General features: G+C 39.6%; 1 protein-coding gene across 1 annotated transcript in view; it reads left to right on the top strand.

Moving 5' to 3' along the window:
- Nucleotides 1-11,063, top strand: part of LURAP1L (leucine rich adaptor protein 1 like) — a 28,417-nt gene extending 17,354 nt beyond the window's left edge. The window contains exon 2 of the mRNA XM_050943237.1: nucleotides 10,330-11,063. Within this exon, the coding sequence (XP_050799194.1) occupies nucleotides 10,330-10,707 (378 nt within the window). The 3' untranslated portion in view covers nucleotides 10,708-11,063. The remainder of the gene's footprint in view (nucleotides 1-10,329) is intronic.
- The last annotated feature ends 10,790 nt before the right edge of the window (nucleotides 11,064-21,853 follow it).

Genomic DNA, 21,853 nt, shown 5'->3' with positions numbered 1-21,853 from the left:
GTGAGATATTAGTAATAGAATCACAGTTGGATCATAATAGTGAAAGGTAGGTAAGACCTCCTACACTATAAGTTGTACAGGATGTAGTGGTTGTGTTTGTACAGCACCTAGCACAATGGGGAACCTCTCCTGACCGGTGCCTCTGGACGCTATTGTAGTATAAATATTAAACAATAGCTCACAGAGTCCATTCACCTACAAGTACAGGATTTAGTGCCATTATCATAAACCTAGTCCCAGATTTGGACCTTAGCGTCCAAAATATGGGGGTTAGCATGAAAACCTCCAAGCTTAGTTACCAGGTTGGACCTGGTAAAGTTGCCACCACCCAAAAAATTAGAGTGTTTTGGGGCACTCTGGTCCCCCCAAAAACCTTCCCTGGGGACCCCGAGACCCAAATCCCTTGAGTCTCACAACAAAGGGAAATAAACCTTTTCCCTTCCCCCCTCCAGGTGTTTCTGGAGAGATACACAGAAGCAAACTCCGTGAATCTAAACAGAGGGAGTCCACCCTCTCTATTTCCAGTCCTGGAAACACAAGCACTTCCCTCTTCACCCAGAGGGAATGCAAAGTCAGGCTAGTAAATCTAACACACACAGATTTTCCCCTGACTTCTTCCTCCCACCAATTCCCCTGGTGAGCACAGACTCAATTCCCTGGAGTCCCCTACTAAAGAAAAACTCCAACAGGTCTTAAAAAGAAAGCTTTATATAAAAAGAAAGAAAAAGTACATAAAAATAGTCTCTCTGTATTAAGGTGACAAATACAGGGTCATTTGCTTAAAAGAATATTGAATAAACAGCCTTATTCAAAAAGAATACAATTCAAAACACTCCAGCAACTATAGACATGTAAATACAAAAGAAAAAAACAATAACCTCTATTGTTTTTATGATCTCTGTACTCACAACTTGGAAACAGAAGATTAGAAAGCAGGAAATAGAAATCCCCTCATAGCCAAGAGAGAGTCAGGCAGAAGACCCAGAACAAAGGACTCACACACAAAAAACCCTCCACCCAGAGTTGAAAAAATCCTGTTTCCTGATTGGTCCTCTGGTCAGGTGTTTCAGATACTTTTTTCCGGGTGAAAGAGACGTTAACCCTTAGCTATCTGTTTATGACAGCCATGCTTGTGGTTGTCACTTTGTAAATGAAGAATGCTGGTTTCATGATTTATTGGCTAAATTCATCCTTGTTCTAAACAAATGTAACTCCAGTGACTTCAACAGAATTGTACTCACATACACTGGGTCTGAATTTGAGTCTATTAATTTCTGTAGAATTCAATTTGTGATATACATAGTCTGCCAAGTACTGGCTTGTGTTGCTGTTGGTGAGTTCGATATGCTGTCTGTGGTTAGTCTTTTAATGAACTAAACTACGCTAAATTGCTACCACATGAGAATTTTTGTAGTGGGAAAATTAATATCAGGAAAAACAGAGTATGCTTAATTGTTTTGCTAGAAGATGGAGAGGACTCATAAAGCTCAGAGTAAGGTAACTTTTTCAATGTTGATTTATTGTTAAAATTTTTTTTAAAGGCTTGGCAGACTTGAAATATATTGAGATTCAATTCCAAGGAAAGCAGGGCTAACCCAGTAGAAAAAGTAAAGAGGGAGATATCTATAAATGGTGCCAGAAAATTGTTCAATATGGATAACAGAGGAACTAGAACAATTAGGGTAAGAAAGTTGAGACTCATGTATTTTATACCCACCATGAAAGAAAAAATATGAGAAGAAAACTACCGTAATTAATTCTAATACTTTAACTGAGATAACTACAGTGGTTGCATTTAAAATGTTGCTTCTATTTTTGAAAGATTCTGTTGGTTTGAGATTCTCTGTACATAAAATGGGAAATGTCATTGGAACTGGGACTATTTCTCAAAATGGAAGAAAATTGCATCTGTGTCCAGTTTACCTACCCCTCTGTCCACTGATCCTTCTCCCCAGAACTACTTCTCACACTCCAACCCTTTGATCTGCTTTTAACCAGCCACCATGTTTTGCTAATCTTTCCCTCCCCTTCCACAAAATGTGGGATGTCTCTCCAAAATTATAAGGGACAGGACTGGTACTGTTCAGCTGTAGGCCAGTGATGTGTTTCCTTCCCCTATATCCCTACAAAGTTTCCCAACACTCACCTGATTTACTTGGGATGCACTCTGGGCAGAGGATTTGGCTTTAGGGCAACATGGTGTCACACTTCCTTGCCCATCTCCTGTTTTATATACTTGCCATCCATGCTATAGGGCACACAGAATAAAGCCAAGTGTTGTGAAATTTAAACATTATTTAAACATTTTAAAATTATTTGTAATTAAGTACAGTTATTGCTACCATTAATACTGCTGTAACTCTGCTCTTGGCAAAGAGGGTCACATCGCTTCATCAACTAAAACAAAGGAGTGGTAGAATATTGAAAAAGGTCAAAAATATTTCTAAGGATTTAGTAATGCCATGTACAGAAGAGAATTTGTAGTGTGCTGTGTTCAGAAAACCATAGGCTAAGCACTGATTGCCAATGGCCTTTTCTAGCAGCTGTAGACATTATGAACTTGATTTTAAAACTGATATAATCAGAATCAATCCCTAACTTACTGTAGCTCACTTTCCAGCAGAAATAATAGTTTTCTTTTATAAACCCTTTAAAAATATATATTCTCATTGTTCTGCAATGAAAGGTTTTCTTCAGTCTTATATGTGAGTGGCTTAAACTGAAAATGGAAGGGAGTCACCAGATTGTTTGTTTGTTTTTCATAATTTTATGTCACTCCATCCAGCTCATGTATCTGTTTTGATGTTGGCTGATTTGAAGAGCCTTCCCTGGGACTGACATCAAATTAAGTGACAGGGCATAAGGGCCAGCCTATAGCCCTGGTTGCATGCTATAGAGGAGGACAAGACAACAACTGTTTGCCAGAAAATTGGTACCCACTCATCCCGAATTTTTCCCAGACCGGGCTATGCACTGCTGTTAACTCGTGAGAGCAGCTGTAGAAGCTTTTCTAAAGTAGTTTTAGATATGAATCCAAACTGTTCAGTTCCTCTGTGAAATGCATCTGTTACAGCGTTGTAATAAATGGAGCTGTCAAACATGATGAGATTATATTACCTTTACTCGTATTAATCGAATCTTCTTTCATTTCATTTGTTTACCACTATAGTTACATTGGCTAAAACCACATGACTGCATAAAAACTAATGTGATTGTCTGGACTAACATAGATATAAGTGGCAAGAATGCCACAGGTAGCACACTGTTATCTGATGAAATAAACCCCGCTGAGGAAAGAAAGTATTGTGTGGGCCACCTTTTGTGCTTGCTTTGGGAAAAGTACAACCTTGGTATGAGCCACTTGGGAGTAAGTGGTGGTTTGTAGGGAGAGTGTACAAGTCAGCAAGAATACAAAAAATTGCTACTAAATAGGCTGTTCTGCACAAACGCTGAAGCTGTGGATGTAAATATGGCAACAACGAGCTTCCTGTTAACTAGTTTTGAAATACATAAATCTTCTAATTATCAGGAAGAAACCATTACATCAGTAACTTTATTGATGTTTGTGTTGTGTGGCACTGTATTTAACTAGCCATCAGGGAAATTCCTTTTTCCTAAATTTGCTCCATTTCAACAAGCTTGCATTGCATATGGGGGGTGATTTGCTATTGTCACAATAGCAGCCCAGTAGTCCAGGCAGATGTCTTGCAGTGATTTATTGGTGGGAGCGGAGGAGACTGCTTAGGCAGGAGGGCTGGGAAATCATGAATCTCTGATTTCAAAACATCACATAAAAATAATGATGGGTGGAAAATATGATTAAAGTTGTGATTGGCAATGTTGCCTTGCAGAATCCCAGATCTATTAACTTAATAATGCTTGTGATACTGCCATGAGGATAATTCAAAAGTCATTCTAAGATGTGGGAGGGTGGGGAGAAGTGCATAAGAGTTAAACAGGCTCTGAAATTCAGGGATATAAGATCTAGAGAAGCTTTTGAAATGTCTGTTGTATTAACAGAACAAGGATTTATTGAAAGAGGCGGGTTTTGAGCAAGTATATCAAGGTAATATAACTTAGTATATTTTGAAGGATTTGCAATTAAAAATATATATATGGAAAAATCAAGTCCAGAAAGTAGCCTTGCAAAAATAAGATAAAGCATTCTATTCCTCAAAGTATGGATTCCTTTCCAGGCTGTTGTGGATTAACAGTGGTGATGCGATATTCCTGTACAGAAATTATGAGTTTGGAGAACAAGGTAAAATGCCTGTTGCCCAGCATGACAGATTTTATTCATTTTCTTTTTTATTTCTTAGTTGAATGAAACTCTATTTTAAATATGGACATATACAGACAGTAGTATATATCATTTCAGAATTAACCATCACAGAAATTGACATGTTAAATCATATGGAGGAAACACACTTACAGTGTATAAAAATGTACATTTTGACTAAATATATTTCTTAATATTTTAAATATATACATGTATATACCTATTTGGTAAATGATACTAAACTCAATGTGACAAACATAATTTATATATATAGACTATTATCAATGTACTAATATTTTATACATTTTCCTTTATTTGATTTTAGTAGATTTTTATCAGTTGCATGGGATTCTTATACCTACTATATTTTATGAACTATGACCCTGCTGCCCACATGACTAGTTCACTTGAAATCAGTGAGACTACTCACATATAAGTGCAATATTAAACACATGCATATGTTTCCAGAATCAAGGACCTATATGGCTGTAAATATACAAATCTTCTATCTGCAATATGCAATGGTTGGGATTCTCAGAAGCTTTCACCTCACCTTAACTCTGATCCCACTGAAGCTGATGGGAATGACCAGCTTCAATGGGACCAGAGTAAGGCCAATGCTGAGTGCTTCTGAAAACCCCACTTTACATTTATGTACCAAACAATATATATTTAGTATGGCAAAATGTAATATGACATCTAGGAACAAAGAATGTAGGCCATGCTTGCACAATGTGGGACTCTATTCTGGGAAACAGTGACTCTGAAATAGATTCAGGGAATCGTGGTGGATAATCAGCTGAACATCAGCTCCCAGTGCAATGCTGTGGCCAAAAGGGCTAATGGAATCCTTGGATGCATAAGAAACGGGAGTCTCTTGTAGGAGTAGACAGGTTATTTTACCTGTATTGTTTTCACTGGTATAACTGCTGCTGGAATACTATCTCCACTGGCTCCACATTTTAAGAAGGATGTTGATAAACTGGAGAGTGTTCAGAGAAGAGCTATGAGAAAACTTTAGAAAACCAGGAGTCATTGATTCAATGAGCTCAGTCTATTCAGCTTAACAAAGAGAAAATTAACAGGTAACTTGAGTATAGTCTGCAAGTACTTCCCTGGAGAGCAAATATTTAATAATGGCTTCTTCAGCCTAATAGTGAAAGGTATAACATGATCCAATGGCAGGAGTGAAGCTAGACAAATTCAGAGTGGAAATGATGCAACGTTTTAACAGTAAGAGTAACTAACTATTTGAACAATTTATCAAGAGTTGTGGCGAATTCTCCACAGGCAATTTTAAATCAAGATTGGATGTTTTTCTAAAAGTTATGCTCTGGGAATTATTTTGGCGAACTTCTATGGCCTGTAGGACTTATACAAGAGGTTGGACTAGATGATCACATTGGTTCCTTCTGGCCTTGGAATCTAGGAATAAATTTTAATTTATCTATTTACTTATATGGCCCTATTCACTGTAGAATCTGAGCACTGCCCAGGTATTAACGAATATATCTTCATAGCATGTAAGGAAATTCTCTATTTTCTGCATTTTACAGAAAGCCAAGTTACCTAAATTCTAAGGTCACATGGAAGTTTGTGGCACAACCAAGGACTGAACCCAGATTCTCAGAGTCTATCTGTGCTTAACCTGCAAGAGTCCTCTGACAAAGGCCCTTGGGTTCCAGCTAGAAAAAGGTTCACTGTTCTGCAAAACTTTACCAGCCTGGCAAATTCATTACACCTACAACACCACGCCCATGATATTTATCCATAAACGATGTCATGTGAGGTCTCTGAATAAAATCTTAGATCATATTGATCCCCATAACTGTTGTGAGGTGTATGTACAGAAGATATTTAAGGAGTTGCATAAATAAATCTGTGTCCAAGGCAGAGCTGACAAACAGATTTCAGGTCAAAGGATGTTCATTCACCTGTCTCTATGTCAGCCATACAGATAAGCATTGTAAGCAGCACAGTGGAAGCCCTATTTACATATGGAGCCAACAGGAAAGGAGTGTGGGGGAAGGGTGGAGTGCTGGAAACAAGCCATAGGGGTTAGTCTGGCTATGTGCAAAGATAATGAACTTTGGGGATATAAGTAGAAGGCAAGAAGACACCCCTTTATCCTGCACCACAGAATTAAATGGATGGTGCATTTACATTCATGAAAACAGGATTCCAATCAGCCTTGGTTGGAAACTCTGCAAAAGACATTTGGGGTCAGATAAAACTTTTTTAGATAGAAGGTTAGCTTGTTAACTTAACACACTTTCTCGAGATTAAATTTATGATTTTGGTTTATATGTAACCCTTCTGCTTCCATTATCCCTACTCAGTGGAATCTTTGAATCTCTGTTCTTTGTTAATAAACTTACTGTTTTAACTTTAAACATATTTAAATGCCATAATATTGAACAAGAAGCTGATCCAAAATTAAAGCATCCATGCTGTTGTGTACACTGTTCCTTTTGGGGACAGCTGACCTGGTAATTCTGTGAGTGTTCATGGATAAAGGGCTGAATACTACAGGGGTTTGAATACAAAGAGGCTTGGGCACTGAGATACATCTGTTAACCTGCAAGGCAAAGAAAGAGATGGCATAACCTAGAGAAGAGAGTTTGGGGGGCTGGGAAGGGCTGGCAGTGTCAGGGGAGGGACGGTGGAAGGACGGTGGTAACAAGGTGACTCTCAGTCCTAGGCATCCTGAGAACCATCAAAACCTCACAAAACTTTCACAGATAACATGAAATGAGGTGATTTTATATGTAGAATATTTTTATATTATATGAAGAGTATTTTAAAATATAGTTTAAGAATGTATGTTTCTTTACAAGGGAAATACTAATTTTTTGCAAGGGAAGAACTATTAATTACTTCAGGGGTGGGCAAAATTTTTGTCCCGAGGGCCACATCTGGGTATGGAAATTATATGGCAGTCCATGAATGCTCACGAAATTGGGCGGTGGGGTGTCGGAGGGGGTGAGGGCTCCGACTGGGGATCCTGACTCTGGGGTGGGGCCAGAAATGAGGAGTTGAAGATGTGGGAGAGGGCTCTGGGCTGGGGCAAGGGCTTGAGGTGCGGGGTGGGGCTGGGGATGAGGGGTTTGGGTTGCAGGAGGGGGATCAGGACTGGGGTAGGGGGTTGGGGCATGGGAGGAGGTCAAAGATGCAGGCTCCAGGTGGTGCTTGCCTCAAGCAGCTCTTGGAAGCAGCAGCATGTCCCTCCTCCAGCTCCTACACTGTGGCATGTCGAGGCGACTCTGTGCGCTGCCCTGTCCACAGGTGCTGCCCCCACATCTCCTGGAAGCAGCAGCATGTCCCCGCTCCAGCTCCTACATGGAGGTGCAGCGCTGGCCAGGCAGCTGTGCACCAGGCGCTGCCTCTGCAGCTCCAATTGGCCACAGTTCCCAGCCAATGGGAGCTGTGGGGGTGGCGCTTGGGGCATGGGCAGCTTGTGCAGATCCCCCAGCTGCCCCTATGTGTAGGAGCCAGAGGGGGGACATGTCACTGCTTCTGGGAGCTGCGCGAAGCCACAGCATATGCGGAGCAAGCTCCCAATCCCGCTCTCCGTCTGGAGCACCGAAACAGGGCAAGCCCCAGACCTTGCTCTCCAGCGGGAGCTCAAGGGCCAGATTAAAATGTCTGACAGACCAGGTGCAGCCCACAGGCTGTAGTTCGCCCACCCCTACATTACATTAATACAGGAATTGGGAGAAACTGAGGACTTCTGTGCTTTACACAAACCAATTATTTCAATCTTACCCAGACAGTGAGGCCAAAAATCAGGATAGAGAAATTTTTACCTAACTATATCTCCAGACACCTTTCTTATACTGGACTGGAGACAGGGTCTCTATGATAGCTCTAACTCCAAGTACGTACATTTTAGGGAAGCAGAGAATCACCTCATTGGTGTATATAGATTGTGATCAGTAGCATTTTAAAACCACTGTCCTCTCATTTTGTACAAATGTAAATAACTACAAAGGGTGTAAGGCAATGGAAAATTTGGCCCACCTGAGGATTGCTTTGCATGTAGGCATCCCTGAAATTGCCAGCCTACTCTCCTGCAACCTGAAACCTTGCTATCATATTTGATATTTCCAGGAACTGTTACTATCAGATACTGTTCCCCCTCCACCTGACCTGCCACGAATATTATTACTTATCAGTATAGGCCAACTTCATGGTATCATCTGGGAAATACCAGTTGGAGGAAGTTAGGAAAGACAGTTCTGATAATGTCAGGTGCCCGTGAATTTAGAGGTGCTGGATAAATAGACTAAAGTCTTGTTGGCCTCTCTGACCCTCATATTCAGTGTATCTGTTTCATGTGACAACTGCGGTTTTATTATTTCTAAGTGAAGAAGAATCTTGCAGTTCTTGGCAACCCTGATTCTGGTTCTGATCAGTCCTGGCAAGGAATATAGTTTTGTTTTTAACAACCCCTCCCATGGTAAGGCAACAAACACTTGTGCTAGATCATAATTCCCTGGATTGCTCAAATTCCTACATTCAAACAATAATTGTAACTTTTAATGGGGTTTTAAGGAAACAAAGAAACTAACCGTTGATATTTCCACTGAAATATACCACTACAACAGTCCATTGTGCTTCAGCCATGGACATTTCAATAGTTTGTGACAACCAATACAGTTAAATTGTTGTCAGAGCATAGATAAGATGCCATGCAGGCTTTTTATTTACTTTTTTTAAATCCATCACTAGTGAGCTGCTGGATAAATAAGCTTCACCTGACCTGATTTTAAAAATAATCTGCCAGGCCAGCAATTTAAGTATTTTACTTTCCGCTACTTATTTGGCTGTGTGTGTGTGTGTTATGTAGTGCCTAGAGGCCCCAGCCCTGGTTGGGGCACCATTTTGCTAGGCACTGTACATACATGTAGTAAGAGACAAAAGGTGGGAGGGGAAACTGAAGGGCAAAGAGGAAAAATGACTTCAGGCTCCAAAGTCATGCAACAGTTCAGTGGCAGAGCCAGGAATTAAAACCTGAACTCCTGACCCAGCAGCAGTGCCCTATTCAATGAGTGATACTGTCTCTTTTTTGATGATAAGTTTCATAGACTGAGGAAACTTTGCTCAATTTTTGTTCCCTCTCCTGCTTTACTCAGCAAAGCTGTTTAGTTCCATTCTCTTGCAGCTTCCAGAACTTAAAACTCATTTGGCTGCTTGTAAGTCACAGAACGGTACTGTCTTTGGCGTATGTATGTGTTTCTGTGCATGTCTGGTGGCAATAACTGAGATTACATAATTAATTTAGGATTCACAGCCCAGCTAAGCCAGTTTTTTAACTGAAATATTGATACTGAAACTTGCAACCTGAACTCAAATATGCTTTGAGTGTCAATGTACTGCATGCCTTCCTCACAACTTAGGCCCAGTTGAGGACTTAGTCAATACCCTCAGTTACAGTACCAATAAGAAAGGCTCTGGATAAATAGCATGCAGGAGAATGCAAGTTTTGTACATATCACAAGTAGCCTACATTTAGTGTGTTTATAGGTAAAAGGTTGAATTTATGTCCTGTTTCTTTGAAACCAGAAGAAAATGAAGACACACTCAAAAATACCGTTCCTTTAAATGGTAGCAGCGCTTCCAATAACATTTCACCAGTATTCTGATGAGTCCTGTAGTGGACTAATTTAAAAATGAAGTAAGATTAGTTTCTATTAAATGTCTATAAGGGCTTAACTCCCACTGAAGTAAATGGAAAGGATCTCATTGACTTCAGCTGGAGTTGGATTGGGCCCTGTATTCTGGTATAGCCCAGGACAATTACAAAATGCAAAGGTACTGATTGTAAGTATGTGATAGTGGAATATTGACATGGAATAATATCTCTCAAAAGTTAGTATTCACTACTGCTTTATTAAAAATATCAAATCTGGATTTCAAGCATGAAATCTGCTATCATTTACTCTTCACCTCTCCTTTTGGTCACAGCCTGCTATTATTTAAATTGATTTCACACCCATTTGTCTAAAAAATACAATAACATTGATTTTTGTTGTTGTTTTACTGTGTAGGTTAATCTCCGAGCCACTGATGTCAGGCTCATGCGCCAGCTGCTTATCATCAACGAAAGCATCGAATCAATCAAGTGGGTGATTGAAGAGAAGGGAGCCATCATCAGCAGAGATAGTAGTTTGAGTGGAAGCCTTTGCAGCTTGCTGGAAAGTCAGGAGACCTCCCTGCAAGGCAGCTATAACAGTTTACAAGACTGTAGTGATGGACTGGATGGAATATCAGTGGGGAGTTACCTGGACACTTTGGTGGATGATGTCCCAGGTCACCACACACCTTCAGATATGGAACAGTTCACTGATACTTCTGTTCTAGAGGACTCACAGACCCTGCACAAGCATTCCAAAATTGAGTCTGATGAATACTACTGTTTTGGTTAATAAAAAGAAGTTCCAGAGGGACATGAGTGCACTTGTATTTATCTTCCTTCTTTGCTGCTATTTTATTCTCTGTGCAAAAAAAGAAAAAATCCCTTTTTAAAGGAAAATTTACTTTGAATCCACTTTAGAATTTTGCTGTTACTTCTAACTCTTCTCATTCTGGGTGGTTTGTTTGCTTTTTTTCCTTTTCTTTATCTTAATTTATTGCTGTGATTTTGGGTTTTGTTTTATAATCCCATATTTACAACTTTAAAAAAGATGAAGGAAATAAGCTTTTATATTCAAAACAAGACATCAGGGATTGAAAGTACCAGTTTATATTTGTTTGACAATAAAACACCTACTGATACCTGTAATTTGTAGTTAATCTTCTTGAGTAACTAATATCTTGATTTCCAAAAGGCATCGATTAACTGAAGGAGTTTGCGCTTTTTAGTTCTCCAGTCTTTGGCCTTGATCCTGCTAACACATATGCAAGAAATTAACTTTACTCATGTGAATAGCCACATTTCACTATGTCACAGGGTGCGTGTTCCTTCTGATAAGGACTGGGACTAGTTACCTGAAACAAGGTAGCTGCTTCTCAGTGGAGCCTAGTTAAGTACAGCTTGGACTAATTGTGTTGGAGCTATCAGTCCCAGCTGGGGTGTGGCTCAGAGCATTTTGCATGAAGAGGCATTCAGGAGAGTAAAGGAAGCTCTTTGCAGGCTCTCCTTGGGGTCTGAGAGGCAGAACTGCCTGGAGAAGAAGTTTAGGCAGGGGTGGCTGGAAATTGTTGCCAGAATCTCCTGGAGAAGATAGAAGCCAAGGTGAGGTGGGTTATAATTATTTGGCCTGAGTTGAACCTTGGAATGAGAAGGACTGTTTAAGCTCCTCATTTGCCAGGGGACTCCAGGGGAGGTGGAAATCCAGTTGTCCAGCATAAGGAATAGGAGTGGCAGAAGGCTTTTAAGAGTCCATATGAACAACCAGCAATAAGAAGTCATGTGAGATCATTTTAAGTTGTACCTTGCAGAACTTTCTGTGAGACTGTGAGCCTGTAAACTAATAAAGAAGCCCCAGCTGGGGGCTTTCCCCTCAAAAAAGTGGTTTCTCTAGGGATTTGTGAGACCCGAGTCCATACATGCTGCAGAGGGACATTAGGAGGCCTCGATCCTTTACTGAATACAGTAGAACTTCTTACATGAGTAAAGCTAAACATATGCATAAGAGTGTTCAATACTGGTGCTTTAATTTACAGCAGAGATATATCAATAAGTTACCAGGATGAGAAACTTTCCTCTTTATCAGCCTATGACTGCATAATAAAATGGCAATGGGTAATTCCTGTCATAAAGTTGAATGCTGCCAGTACATTGTAATCCACAAAAGTCATGCTGGAACTAGTGGGCATCTGACATTGCCCACAAATATCCATTTGCAGGAGACTCCCATGCTATAGATGCCACTGGTTTGTTTCCAGCAGGACTATCAATAATGCTTTGGGGAATATAGGGGTCTAAATTAATTCAGACAGTAGACTTTTTACATGTAGGGGGATGTGGCTGGAGAAATCCCTGCAGGAATCCTAACCTTCTACAGGCCTTGTTCTGTGTTCTCCTATTTGTCATTTCATGGGTGTGCCAAGCTGGTCAAAAATACACCCTTAACACTAGTGCAAGTGACCCGATTTAGAGAGTAAAAATCTTCAGAAAATATACTGGAATTTACATATTTTTCCATAATATAAATAGGCCATTCCACCGTGGGTTTTTGTAGAATCCCACAGTAAGCATGTTTGAGGTGGGTAGGTAGTAGGATGAAAGACCTCCAAAGAAAACTTAGATGTTTGAGGAAATGGTGTTGATGAGTCACTATGTGGTTCTTTTCACTTTGAGACAATACGAAACTGGTACCACAGTTAAGAGATGCTGTGATGTTGGAGGTTTCCTTTTTTAGATGAAGTGTAAGTTTTAACTCCTCAGTTGGTGACATCAATGGTGCTATACAAGTTTAAACCTGCTGAAAATTTTCCCCCTTATATGTAAAACTAGTGGCTGAAAGCCCATATTGTCTCACAGGTGTAAGTCATAAAAAAAACACACACACACACAATTTTGTTTTGTTTAAAGGCCAAAAATGGTTGAGAACTTAAAAATTAGATGGTAACAGACCACAAATCCATGATGATTGAATCTGATACTCCAAAGAAAAAAAAGCTCTCCATTATGCTTGTAGCTATTTCGATCACTTCACGCTCACTCAACAGATATTCTAGACTTCAGCATAATGTTTGGGTTTAGCCTTTATTCAGACAAACTCACATTGCCATCAGTAAAACATTATCTACTGGGGTATTTGGGCTGTTTTCCTTTCTTACAGCTTTAATCTATAGTGGCCTGGGTACTCAGTGCCCTACTAACTAGCTTGCTTTTGGAGGGGGGCTGTTCTTTATTTTGTCTGTCTTTGCTTTCTATGGAGTACATACTCCAATACGATTTGCTGCAGGGTTCTAAATTAACTTTCTCAACTCAGGAAAAACATGTGGGCATCGTTGCCAGAGAGTTTAGACACATATTTACACACTTAAATATGGATGCAGGAGCCTAACTTTAAGCATCCATTTTTTTTAAACCCTTGGACTATATAATTCAATTGCTATGAAATACAGAAATTTCCCAGCTTGATGCTACCAAAGGTCCATCTAATATACCTATGGCTCACAGTGGCCAATCCCAGCCAGAGTAGGTAGTTAAAGGAACATGAATTAGGCAGTTAAGGGATAAGCAGACCTCTCCTAACCCTGATTAGTTAGTTTGCTCTGAAGCTTGAGAACTTAGATCCTTTCCCAAACTCTTGTTTATTTTTTCAATATTTACTTTTATAATTCTACTTATTCTTGTTATCCTTGTCCAGTCCTTTTTTTAATTGATGCTAAGGCCTTGGCCTCAGTGATATCTTACAGGTTCCACAGGCTAATTGTGTTGAGTGGAGAAAAAATTTTCTTTTTAAGAATTTGGCATTTTACACCTGAAATCAACCTTTTTTTAATGCCTAGAAAATTAGTTTCCCTGAATTCATAGGCATTTAGTGAATTCTGGTGAAACGTTTACAATCTGTGACTTGTTCTGAAAGAGTGATTCCATAAGAACATAAGAGTGGCCATACTGGGTCAGACCAAAGGTCCATCTAGCCTATATCCTGTCTTCCATCAATGGCCAATGCCAGGTGCCCCAGAGGGAATTAACAAAGCAGGTAATCATCAAGTGATCCATCCTGTCGCCCATTTCCAGCGTCTGGCAAACAGACTAGGGATACAATTCCTGCCCATCCTGGCTAATAGTCATTGATGGACCTATCCTCCATGAATTTATCTAACACTTTTTTGAACCCTATTATAGTCTTGGCCTTCACAATATCCTCTGGCAAAGAGTTCCACAGGTTGACTGTGTGTTGTATGAAGAAATACTGCCTTTTGTTTGTTTTAAACCTGCTGCCTATTAATTTAATTTGGTGACCCCTAGTTCTTGTATTATGAGAAGGAGTAAATAACACTTCCTTATTTCCATTCTCCACACCAGTCATGATTTTATAGACCTCAGTCATATCCCCCTTAGTCGCCTCTTTTCCAAGATGAAATGTACCAGTCTTATTCATCTTGACACATACAGAAGCTGGTCCATACCCCTAATCATTTTTGTTGCCCTTTTCTGAAACTTTTCCAATTCAAATCTATCTTTTTTGAGATGGGACGACCACATCTGCATGCAGTATTCAAGATGTGGAACTACCATGGATTTATATAGAAGCAATATGATATTTTCTGTCTTATTATCTGTCCCTTTCTTAATTATTCCCAACATTCTGTTGGCTTTTTTTGATTCTTGCTGCACATTGAGAGGATGTTTTCACAGAACTATCCACAAATTTGTCATTACTGATGAAAAAAAAAATTTCCACTCTTTCATTCACATTGCTCCTTGCAATAGGGAGATTCTTTTTGCCCTCACTTTTTGAGACAAACCAGAGCCACAGCTCTGCAACCATATAATGAGAATTTTAGAAGAAAAATGAAAACTAAATACAAACTGGAAGGTTTCCAACTTTCCAAAGCTCTTTTATTTATCTGTGTGCAGAATGGACAGAAGGAGGGGAGAGATCCTTATTAAATTGCTTCAGAATCATTAAGAAAATGGATTTTATCCTTCTTTAATATAAAAAGAGTAATATTTAGCTGGATTTACTTGTAAGAAGCAGAGGATAAATAAAGTGCATTTCAGGGTCAGCATATGTAGTAAGAGAAATCTATGTCACTGATTGTTCACTAGTATTAAGCTTCACATTTTGCCTGTGCTCTTATTACCAATAAAGCCATTTAAAACTCTAAAGGAGGAAATTAATGTTTTTCCTGTTTAGTGCTGGTTCCCCTATTAAAATACAAGTATTTACTTTGTAATGATCATTCTCAAGAGCTAAATTCAATACAGAGATTCAATCTAAGAGCATTGGTAGAAAACACTTCTTCATTCTCTTGATTAAACTGAGATACAGTATGGTGCAGCAGTAAAACATCAAGATTCTGCTCTGCCATTTTAACCTATAGACTGGATGGGCAGAGATCCATGGCAACAAGAAACCAGGGGAAACCATGCAGCAGTGAAGAGAATTGAAAGGGGTAAAGAGATTATTTTTTCATAAAATGTTTTCCTTTTAGTATTGAGCGGGCATGACCATATATGTTGTTGTACCCCACTGCATGGCTGCCTAATCACTTGGATCAAGATAGTGAGGTGGAACAATAGTTCAAACCAGACAAGTTAGAAATTTTTAAGTGAGAGTGATTAGCCATTGGGAATAAACGACCAACAAAAGTGGTGTATTGTTTAAAGGCCAACAATGGTTGAAAACTTAAAAATTACATAGTAACAGACCACAAATCCATGATGATTGAATCTGATACTCCAAAGAAAAAAAAGCTCTCCATTACGCTTGTAGCTATTTCGATCACTTCACGCTCACTCAACAGATATTCTAGACTTCAACATAATGTTTGGGTTTAGCCTTTATTCAGACAAACTCACATTGCCGTCAGTAAAACACTATCTACTGGGAGTATCTGGGATGTTTTCCGTTCTTACAGCTTTAATCTATAGTGGCCTGGGTACTCAGTGCCCTACCATATAGCTTGCTTTTGGAGGGGGATTGTTCTTCTGTATTTTGTCTGTCTCTATGTATTCAGAGAACGTTTACAAAAGTATTAAAAGTCAAAAAGGCCTGAATTATGAGGAAAGATTCAAATAATTACATGATTGTCTAAACAAGGAATACATGGAGGCATAGTATTGTCCACAAGTAACTGCAAGGTATAAACACCAGGCACAGATGAGAAAATTAAACAGACTAAAGGAAATGTTAGACTAAATATCAGGAATTTTTTTCCCAAATGTGAGATCTCTAGTCTAGGGAATTGTTTCCGAAAGGAAGTTAAGTCAGTACTTTATAATTAGACTGGACGAGGCACTTGAAATTATACTGTATAGTACAGAACAATTCTGCACTGGTAGGGAAATGACAGGATCCCCTAATAGGTCCTGCTCGTCTCTCATTTCTATAATTCCTTGTTATGGCAAACCTGTTTTACAAGGGAAAATATGCACATGGTATGCAAAAACTGATTTAGTTTTAGGCAATTTTATAAACGTTTCCAGCATTTTTCTATAAAAACTTTGCCAACGAGGGAATCCTCAAATTACTTCTCATGAACACTGGAGCTTGGGAGGTGAGGGAAGGCATACTGCCACCAAACAGAGAGCTGAAGTCCCATTTTAACAGTTTTTGTCAAAAAACAAAATGTTGTGGCTTGATTTAGAATTCCACCAGTTTTCCATTCAAACAAATGTATTTTTCAAAAGAGAATATATCTTTTTAGTGAAAATACTTGATTTAGACTAGGGCACTTGCAATATTTTCCATCATTTTCAGCAGGGAAAAATTTGCTGTTGACTAAATTTGAGACTTAGACTCATTGACTTTAAGGTCAGAAGGGTCCAATCTTGTCTGACCTGCATGTTGCAGGCCATAGAACCTCATCCACCCACTCCTGCAATAGATCTATTTAAAGACTTCAAGTTACAGAGAATCCACCATTTATACTAATTTAAACCTGCAAGTGATTCATGTCCCACGCTGCAGAGAAAGGCAACCCACCCCACCGGGGTCTCTGCCATTCTGATATGGGGGAAAATTCCTTCTCAACCCCACATATGGTGATCCGTTAGACGCCGAGCATGTGAGCAAGACCCACTAGCCAGACACCTGGGAAAGAATCCTCTGTAGTAACTCAGATCCCTCCCATCTAGTGTCCCATCAGCAGCCACTGGAGATATTTGCTGCTAGCAGTTGCAGATCAGCTACATGCCATTGTAAACAGTCTTGTCATACCATCCCCTCCATAAGCTTATCAAGCTCAATCTTGAAGCCAGTTAGTTTTTTTGCCCCTACTGCTCCCCCTTGGAAGGCTGTTCCACAATTCACTCCTCTGATGGGTTAGAAACCTTTGTCTAATTTTAAGCCTAAACTTGTTGATGTCTAGTTTATATCCATTTGTTCCTGTGTTCACATTGGCACTTAACTTCTATTTTTCTCTCTAACAGAGAGCAATCGTATCTCCTCCCAGCCTTCTTTTGGTTAGGCTAAACAAGCCAAGCTCTTTGAATCTCCTCTTAATACGGTAAGTTTTCCATTCCTCGGATCATCCTAGTAACTTTTCTCTGCACCTGATCCAGTTTGAATTCATCTTTCTTAAACCAGAACTGCACACACTGCTTATGAAAACTTGTGAAGTCAATGGGAGGTTTGCTACTGACTTAAATAGGAATTGATAAGGATCTTTGTCATAAACAGCTGGTTAAGGGTTAATGTCTCTTTTACCTGGCTGACACCTGACCAGAGGACCAATGGGGGCACAAGATACTTTCAAATCTTGGTGGAGGGAAGTCTTTGTTTGTGTTGTTTGTTTTGTTCTTTGTTTGCTCTTGGGGCTAAGAGGGACCAGACTCAGGTGTTCCCAATCTTTCTGAATCAGTCTTTCATGTTTCAAAGTTGTAAGTATAGCCAGGCAAGGCGGATTAGTCTTATGTTTGTTTTCTTAATTTGTAAAAGTGTCTTTTGCTGGAAGGATTTTTACCTCTGTTTGCTGTAACTTTGAATCTCAGGCTAGGTGGGCGGAGTCCCTCTAGGCTATATGAATCTGAGTACCCTGTAAGCATTTTCCATCCTGATTTTACAGAGATATTTTTTATCTTTTCTTTCTTCAATTAAAAGCTTTCTTTTAAAGAACCTGACTGATTTTTCCTTGTTTTGGAATCCAAGGGATTGAGTCTAAACTCACTAGGGATTGGTGGGGGGAAAAGGAAGAGAATGGTTAATTCCTCTTTGTTTTAAGATCCAGGGAGTTTGGATCTGTGTAGCTTCCCAAGGCAACCCAGGGAGGGGAAAGTCTTGGGGGGGGGGGGGAAAGGAGGAGGGATGGTTTATTTCTCCTTGTTTTAAGACCCAAGGGGTTTGGGTCTTGGGTTCCCCAGGGAAGGTTTTGGGGGAACAGGAAGTGTGCCAAACACTATATTTTTGGCTGGTGGCAGTGTACCAAATTTAAGCTAGTAATTAAGCTTAAAAGTGATCATGCAGGTCCCCACTTTTTGGACGCTAAAGTTCAAAGTGGGGGAAAAACCTTGACAATTTTAATGGAGGACACTTAAAGACTGACTGTTCTTAGGGCTTGTTTACACGGTCAGCTTGTGCACAGCAAGCAATGGTATTAATATACAGTACACTAACTTACCATGCATTAACTTGATTTGTGGACAGTGCAACTGTGCACCAAAAGTTCCGTAGTATGCTTTTATGCACTTTTCTTTGAAGTGTATCAAAACATACTGTGGAACTTTTAGTTTATGGTAGCAAGATCTACATGGCAAGTCAATGTGCAGCAAGCTAGTGAACTGTAGAGTCACACCCTGGATTGCTGTGCTCTAATTTTCTATGTAGACAAGACCTCTGGTTCTTTTAATCTGCCACTTCCGTATGGTGACAGATAAAATCTTGAGGAAAAAGTATAAACTATGTATCTCCCATTATGGCATTAAAATAGTGTACCAGCTGTGAAATAAGCAGCCTTGAAGGCATTTGTTTTTCCATTATCCTTTGGGTCTTGGTAATAGAGCTAATGAACTAATAAAGGGCTGTGGATTTTTTTTTGTTTTGTTTTTTTTTTTAAATAAAGCCACAGCTATGGTTTGGCATGAAAGTGGGGTGCCTTGATGTTACAGTCACTGCTAAATGTAATGAAGGTGCTAAATTCAGACTTTGTCTTCTCAGATTTAGTTTCTGGCACTAGGCCAAGGTGAACATAGCATTCTTCAACTATGAAGGAAATCCTAAACTATTAACTTGCCTTCTTGAATGTCCCCTAGGGTTATGCTGAAATGACTTCAAGGAAAATAGAGAGCTGGCACTGTCATCCACCCCCTCATAGATGTAAATAACGGATAAAGAGTAATTACTGCCTGGATAGATTTATCATATTACAATTAAAAAGTTCATTTCACTAATAGTAAAACAGGCCAGAGAAGGAGATCTCTTAATAAAAGGGCTGAAATAAAAGTTACATGTGACCAGACACATTCATTCCTACTATTCCTCCAAGAGGAGAAAAAGGCTAGGTGGGGTGAAAAAAAGGGGGCCTACAGGGGACACCTCCTAAAAGAAATAAGAAATTATAATGGTACTGATTTCTAATTCAGGAACAGAACTTCCTCTGCTTCTGATTTATGCGGGAGTAAAATCTCAAATGTACCGAAAGGTTTGGGGTGAGAGTTAAAATCCCCAATGACTAATATATTTTAAAGACAGAAGGGACCACTAATTATCTACTCTGATCTCCTGGCCATAAAACTTCACCAACCAATTCCTGAAGTGAGCCCAATAACTTGTAGATGATCTAGAGCATATCTCTGAGAAAGACGTCCTGTCTTAATTTAAACTCTCCAAGTGATCAAGCATCTACTACATTTCTTGGCAAGCTATTCTAATGGTTAATTACCCTCACCATTTATTCACAGCTTGAATGTTTCTAGCATCAACTTCTGGCATTTAGATTTTGTTATGCCTTGGTCTGTTACATCAAAGAGCCCTCTGAATGTCTTCATCTAGCAATGTCCTCTTTGGAATGTGCTGCTTCTGCTGGGATTCCCTACAGGTACATTTTGTCATTGCAGGAACAATTGCTCTGATTTGTCATACATTGTATAATAAAGAACAAGACTGCTTGTCACTGACTTCAAACCTTTCTGTCAAGTATCTCAAAGCATGTTACAAAGGTGAGTAAATAGTATTTCCCCCATTTTACAGATCAGAAAACAAAAGAACAACAAGTGTCATTGATTTGTGCATGGTCATAAAGCACGTCAGTGGAGGAATAGAGAATGGAAAACAGTTCTCCCTATTCCTAACCCTTTCCTCTAATTATGCTTCTTTTACTTTCCTCTTCTATAATATGTAATAGGCATACAAGCCCCATACTGGACAAGATGGGGTTAAGGTACTGCTCTGGCCTCAGCCAGCCCAGCCTTGCCTTGCCCTGCCTTACCTGCAAAACATGCACAAGCTGGAGGAAGAATTAAAATAGATGCAAAAGGGCTCACTTATGGGCTGACCAGGGAGGAGAACAGACCTTCAACCCCCTGCTCCCAAGGAAAGGGCTAAGGGGAGGCAAGATCTTCCCCGACACCTACCAAAAGGGAAGGGAATGGAGACCCTGATCCTAATATGCCCTGAGAAGGAGGTATTCCATTCTCTTGCTAACTCAGTTAGTTGGTGCTAATTTCACTTTTCTTTTTTGTTTCTTGATTTCCCTGGAAGGGGAGGCATATGGAAGTGACCGAGCCAGAGGGCCAAGTCACCAGAAGATGCAGGCTGCTGCAGAGGCAAAGCAGCCAGCAGCAGCAGACTCAGTAGAGAAAGCTGCCTCATCATGCTTGGCCATGAGGAGGTATCAGTGGTGAGCTGACCCCATCAAAGATGATTTCCAGAAATGGTAGATGGAAAACTTTGACTTTATTTCCAAGACTAGATCAATGTACTATACACTGTTTAGTCTGTTTTCCAAGCTACTGCAATTCTTTCTTTGAAAAACATTCCAGAATAGGGATGTGTATATCAAAGACAAGAACTGACAGATACTATGAACAATGCTGGGTACCAGCCAGCAACTGAATTATCTCCAGTGCAGAGGTTCACAAAAGAAGTTATTCAGGGAGAAAACCACTCACTAACCTCCACATCTGAAAAATGAGTGCTTCATAGACTCCACCAAGATGATCCAGGCAACATAGTTTGTGGAACATCTAAACTAGTAAGGTTCAGGAAACCACAACCTAGGTGGCAGGTCACGTATTGATCTGAGGCTGAGTCTTTTGGGGCTACAAAAGCTATGAAAGGATATACACTTGGCTAGGACATCCGGGAAATATAGATCCTCCAATTCTCTAGCACACCGTTTCTGGCCTGATATAGAACAGGTCCTCTGTCTTTGAAAGACTATCTTGTTACCTCACAAATGAAAAGCTTTTGGAGAAAAGGAACACAGAAATAGGAGTCCCGTGCTTTCCTTAAAACTGAGATGTCAGACAAAGTTTCTAAATGGCATCAGTTTTTCCGGCTTTTAAAAGATGGGGTGGGGCTATTTAAAGGCTTGAGGATTCATACCATTTTTCAGCACTGCCTCTCAAAAAGGAGAACTGGTTAATGGAAGGAGGTGAAGAGCATTTGAAATGTCAGTATCCCATGTAACCCAGTTTAATCTGCTGGAGTACCATGGGCTGATTTTGTAATTTTAGGTTTCATAGCTGGAAAAGGATCAGGCTAGTATTTTTATGTTACCAAAGTTTTTCTAAAACAAGTGTAAATGAAAAATATTCTGGACACAAAAAACTAAATTTCCAGCAAATGTGAGATCAGTAGGAAACATCCATCACCTTTTTATAAAAAGAAACTTTTCTTTAAAAGAAATTTTCCAGGTTACTGCAAATATGTCTTTCTCAAAATACTTATGAGCTTACTATAGCAACAGAGAACTTAAGGACATCCTCCCCCAAAACAAATAGGCACT

The sequence above is a fragment of the Gopherus flavomarginatus genome, chromosome 3 (assembly GCF_025201925.1).
Source record: "Gopherus flavomarginatus isolate rGopFla2 chromosome 3, rGopFla2.mat.asm, whole genome shotgun sequence".
Taxonomy (NCBI): Eukaryota; Metazoa; Chordata; order Testudines; family Testudinidae; genus Gopherus; species Gopherus flavomarginatus.
This window is presented reverse-complemented; position numbering and strand designations above follow the sequence as displayed.